The following is a 6,241-nucleotide window of genomic DNA, read 5'->3' as shown; positions in this document are numbered from 1 at the left end:
TATTAACTATAATTAAACTTTACTAAAGTTGAGGGATGTTATGTTAAATATTGATAAAGTGTGCAGAAAGTAATACGGATTGTATAGCAAGTAGGATAGATACGGTTTATATTTAAAAAGGAGATTTAGTTTCCATATTATTAGGAGGTTAGGTTTTCCTATTCAATTGTATAAATATACGCTTTGTGAATGAATAATGAAATCACGGAATTATTTTCCAACTATCATATCAGAGCCTACTTTCTTACACCTACAATTTAGGGTTTCTGTAATTTTATGCCAATCAAAAAATCAAGTAGATATGCCGAAGAACAAAGGAAAGGGTGGAAAGAATCGTAAAAGAGGTAAGAACGAAGCCGATAATGAAAAACGTGAATTAGTTTTTAAACAAGACTGTCAAGAATACGCACACGTTATTCGTATGCTAGGTAACGGGCGTTGTGAAGCTATGTGTATCGACAATAAAACACGTTTGTGTCATATTCGTGGTAAGATGCATAAAAAAGTTTGGGTCAATGCCGGTGACGTCATCTTAGTCAGTTTACGTGATTATCAGGATGATAAAGCTGATGTTATCCTCAAATACATGCCTGATGAAGCTAGGTTATTGAAAGCTTATGGTGAGTTGCCGAACAATATTGCTGGTGAAGAAGATGATAACGGCGGTAATGATTATATTTTGTTTGAAGATGAAGATATTGACAATATATAGGTTTACCTAGATTTTGTCAATTACTAAAAAAGGCAAAAGTTTAGGACATAGCATCTACTTAATTTACGTTTTTTGCATAATAAATCTAGTATTCTTAGCAATAATTTACACTTTCTATTTTTTGCAATTCTTGTCATCTTGTTTAGTATTTGGTAAACATATAAATATGAATATTATTTTATGATGATTTATGAGAGTAAGTATTTTTGTTTAGATGTATGTGATTTTTGTTAGGTTTTTTTGGTGATTGTTGTTTATCCTTTCTCTAGCTACACTAGAATTTGCAGCCGGTAAAGTTAAAATTTGAAAATTTGAGATCACTTGCGAAGTTCTCAAAACATGAATCACTAGGCTACATTAGTGAGGGTTTACTCAAGAAAAATGAGTGTTTGTCTTTCAAGAAAGATATATTAACAGACAAGTAATTAATACGGAGTATATGAATATCTCTAGCTATCAAATACAAAAATTTTAATAGATATTCGTACAAAAAATACACAAAAAATAAAAATAAAAATAAAAAATTAGGAGAAGTGATAATTGAAATGTAAGAGTTATCAATCAAAATTTCTTATATGTATCGATATGTATACACCTATCAAAATAAACTCAATGTAGTTTTTTTTTTTTTTTTTTTTTTTTTTAAGGTAAAAGTTCATTATCAATTTTTTTTTTTTTTTTAAAGGCAAGTTGTTGCGATCGAATACTCTCATTTGCCACGCACGCACGCGCTTTTGGGCAGAAAACCTGAACCGCATTACAGGGATCCGAACCTTATACCATCCTGATGGGCAGGCGGTCGGACCTGGGTCCTGAATACGGGTCGGTAAAACCTTCCCCGGAGCAATTCGGCTTTCAGGAAATAAATCTCACGAATATTTTTAAGGGGAGAGACTCGAACTTGAGACCTACCCACCTCCATCCCAATGCACAAGTGCAAAGGGGTGAACCACTGGACTACAAGAATGGGTTAAAAAAAAAAAGAGTTCATTATCAATAACTCAGTGTACATGTATGCTTGAGGCACAAAGAACGCCTTAAGACATAAAAGTTTACATGTCTAAGCTTTTAAATGGTAATATTAAGAATTATTATTAATAAATACTTTAATTTTAAATATAAAATATATTATTATTGAAGGCTTAAAGTATTTTAAAGGCAAACTTAAAAAACAACTTAAGGCTGTAATATACTTTATGTAATTGGAAATAGAATTATTACTCAGTATTTATATATTTATAATATATACTCATTATAATATAATGTGTAACATACTTGTATGCAGTGTTGTAAAAGTCGGCCGACTTGGCCGACGCTTCGGCCGATGCGTTATTTTTTTGGGTTCTCCGTCCCGTTTTTCTGAAAACGACTCAAAAAACGGTCAAAGTTAAAAGTTCGGTCAAAGACAGTCAAAGTTGGTCAAAAACGGTCAAAATCAGTCAAATTTTCGTCCAGATGTGATATGTTTTAAAATTAGGGTTTGTTTTCATTTTTAGGGCCGCTCTTTTCTCTGTGTCCTTACTAATTATGCACTCTGTAACATTAATTGAGTTTGAAGTTTGATTGTATTTAAATTCAAGTTCCTATTTAAGAAATTTATGGTACAAAATCAACTATTTTATACATATATAAATATATATTTAAGAAATTATTAATAAAGCCAACGTTGGTCAACGACCGATGCGTCCCCGACACGTCCCCCGACTCGGCCGACGCGTCCTTTTTAGGTCTCGACCGATGCATTCCTGACTCGCGACTTTTACAACCTTGCTTGTATGTTTGAGGCACAAAGAACGGCTCAAGACATAAAAGTTTACATGTCTAAGCTTTTAAGACTAATTCCAATCATGACGCCTTTAACACTTCTTAACCGCCACATCAACTTTTCATCTCTTCCTTCCTCAACACTTTTTTTCATAACACTTACACAACACACCATTGTCAACCATGACATACTTCCTCCCCATCACATACCCCACAAAACTAATAAAATAAATTAAGTTACAAGTTGTTTATGCTATGGTACAATAAATATTGTAAAGTAATATGAGAGAGAAATGTGCTTTACGTCCTGGAATATGCTTACCCATGAAAATTTTGAGGGCGACAATGGTGAGGGCGGTCGAGGGCGGGGAGATTGCCATCGGCGCCCTCGGATGAAGGAATTGATGACACGGTGTATCACTTGCCATTGGGATTGGTCTAAATAGTAATATTAAATTGAACCCGGGTTGCTTGGCAACTAATCGCGGGCCCTTCCACACTGAGGCTTGATACCGTTGAAGCAAACGTTCGTTGGTACAATAAGCATCATTATTATCCCACAGTATAATACAGTCTTATTTGAAGCCATGATAGTCACATAATCTGTTTTGGTTCAAGCTGACTTTAACCTTTACATTCTAATTTACTCTATTTAAACCATTCATATTACTATGTTAAGTGCCAATACACAAAAGTAAATAGAAGGCCGTTTGAGTTAGTGACGTAGCCTTTTATAGGTGACTTGTACATAATTGTTAGGATAACAGCTAAATTAAGTAAAAATAAATAAACAATAATAAATGGAATGTCTAATATCACTATCTTGTCTGTGCACAATGGAGCAACTGCTCAAGTAAATATACACAGTTAACAAAATGTGAGTGAATAGAGAACACAAAATGATAAATGATACCTACAGATCTCTACAGCCCTACATATTAGTATTACTATTAGTCCGTAATCAAGATTTATACTTAAAGATATATGGTTCAAATTTTGAACAACAACAACAGCAGCAGCAGCAGCAGCAGCAGCAACAGCAACAACAACAACAACAACAACAACAACAAGAAATTGTTTGGTAAAAGAATTTTTTACATAAAACATGGTAATACCTTAGAGTTACAAGTTAAGGGCACCAGAAGAATCATGAAGTAAAAGCCCTTTCACCTTACTGTGACTATTCTCTTGTATCACATCATTTATTTACAATATCAAGCAAAAATGATCACTAATCACATTTTCATTTCTCCATAAGCATAGTAAGCAATACAACTAATGAAAAATGACATAATACTACAGTATCACATAGCATTAGGGTTGTTCATATATACTGAAAATTTAACTTATCATGGTTTAGATTATTGAGTGTCGTTTGCACAACAATATTTAAGAAGATTAAGTATACCATTTGTTGAGGTGGTTGGCTAACAACAACATGTATCGCGAATGTCACACAACGCCCTCTTGCTTTCAACGATCCTTCTACCATTTTTCAATATCTTTCCCGCACTTTTGATCATTAAACTTTTATCTTCTTTGGAGCATTGTCCTTTTCTATAGAACCAAATAGTATTAAATTTTTATTAGTTTATAGACATGCTAAAAACCATCTAAAAACAGACACTTTCAGATATTTACTCAAATCACTACTTTTATTGCTACATAAATGTACCATTAATAACCAATATATCAAATTATGTTATACTTACAAATAAATGTGTTACAAAGGAAATGGGCAATTGATCGAATACCTGGTGGGCAGAATCTGTTAGGATATTAGGACCCAAACAACGCTAGTAATTCTACAAGACTACTAGCCGAGTAGTGATTCTATCAAGATCACTCAAACCCACTTAATGAACGAAAGATAATAAATGCGAAAATGTAAGAACGACACAAGATATAACGTGGTTATATGCAATCGGTGTGATTGCTTTAGTCCACGGACCAACTAGAGAGTGTTTATTACTGAGAATCGGTATTTGGTATGTTACAATTGCATACAATGAGTTCTATATATAGGAGAAAACAAGAACACCATGACAACTAGCTAGGAATCTTCATCATGACAAGTAATCATCTTGTTTACCAACTAGTCATGCTTTCCACCTTGTAATGGCATGATCACAGCCCTAATTTTAGGTGTAAAGTGATTAACTTTGCACCTAAAGTGAAAGGAGGCCAAAGCATGCTCGGATGTAAAGGTTGCAACTTGCCAACTTGCTGCCAGACACCAGATGCGCCGCATCTGATGTGTGATGCGCCGCATCACTTGCTTTTCACGTTCCAGATTCATGTACCAGCACTCGATGCGCCGCATCGAGATGGTGATGCGCCGCATCTGACCCCTGATGCGCCATATCAGCTCAATGCTCCGCATCAATAACTCTCGGACTATTTTGCTCTATGAATGCGCCGCATCCATGTCAAGATGCGCCGCATTTGACTGCTTCACGCTTCCCGAAATCTGCAAAATCCGTGCAAGTGTTGGAACAGTTTTTTTTTTTCTTCTCGTTTTGTATAAATGTCTCCATAATCTAACAGAATCATGAGGAGATGAAGAGCAATATATGAACCATAATCTGAAACTGAAAATACTCACATAAACATAAACATTGTTTAGTAGACCGTTCAAATGCTACGAATCCAAAGAATACAAATAGAATCGAACTCATCATCGAAAATACTAATTAATCACTTACCTCAAATCGAAAGTTTTCACTCGCAACACTAATATTCTACTGCAACTTGTTCGTCATAATTCACACCGGCACTACCTGCAGCCTTTTTCAAGTTTATGAACCACCACTACAAATTACCTAAAAGTCAACAGCAATAACAATGATAATCTAAATCCAATTATTAATAAATACTAGAATGCAAAGCCCGTGCGTTGTACGTTCTATGTCACATCTTATGTCACGTGTCATTATTTTGTATTCATGTACGTTTTGAATTGCTAAATTTGCTTTCTAAAAAAAAAAAGTTTTGAGATGCTAAAGAATTTTGATGGAAAACTTATGCTCTCGTAATCGGGTTCGGAAACATCTTCATTGAGGTCATAGATGTTACTAATTTATCGATAAACTGTTTTTTTTTTCTCGTTTTGTATAAATGTCTCCATAATCTAACAAATCTCCCACTTGGAGACTTTGAACAAGACTCCAATCATATCAATGAATTAACCAGGAACATTAAACCACCTTCGATTACCGCCAAATACCATTTGGGACACGCACGCTCAACACATTCTTCGGATGAGTAGACTTTCGATAAAAGGTCTTCAATACTACTTGTTAAACTTGTAACACCATTCACATCTCTAGCTGGGGTCTTCTCTCATCAATTCATGAGAAGACCAATTGAGGTAATGCAAAACCTCAATTTCTCCGTCGTAACCACCTTAGTAAACATATCGGCAGGATTCTTCTTACCAAGGATTTTCTCCAAGAATAAAGTGCGATCATTTATATGTTGTCGAATAAAATGATACCTTATCTTGATGTGTTTCGTTCGACTATGAAACACTGGATTCTTCCCAAGATGAACCGCACTTTGATTATCACAATACAAGACGCAATAGTCTTGTCTTTTACCCAACTCACCTAAGAAGTTCTTCAACCACACTAGCTCTTTAGAAGCTTCCGCAATAGCCATGTATTCGGCTTCGGTGGTTGACAAAGCAACACTCTTTTGCAATCGAGATAACCAACTAATCGCCGTCTTCCCCATTGTGAAAACATAACCCGTAGTGCTTTTCCC

General features: G+C 34.9%; 1 protein-coding gene across 1 annotated transcript; it reads left to right on the top strand.

Moving 5' to 3' along the window:
• Positions 1 to 301: 301 nt before the first annotated feature.
• LOC139845178 (eukaryotic translation initiation factor 1A-like) lies at positions 302 to 712 on the top strand. Its single transcript, XM_071835419.1, has one exon. It carries the CDS (start codon positions 302 to 304, stop codon positions 710 to 712), a length of 411 nt encoding a protein of 136 aa, XP_071691520.1.
• Positions 713 to 6,241: the final 5,529 nt, after the last annotated feature.

This window comes from Rutidosis leptorrhynchoides, chromosome 4, assembly GCF_046630445.1.
Source record: "Rutidosis leptorrhynchoides isolate AG116_Rl617_1_P2 chromosome 4, CSIRO_AGI_Rlap_v1, whole genome shotgun sequence".
Lineage (NCBI taxonomy): Eukaryota > Viridiplantae > Streptophyta > Magnoliopsida > Asterales > Asteraceae > Rutidosis > Rutidosis leptorrhynchoides.
This window is presented reverse-complemented; position numbering and strand designations above follow the sequence as displayed.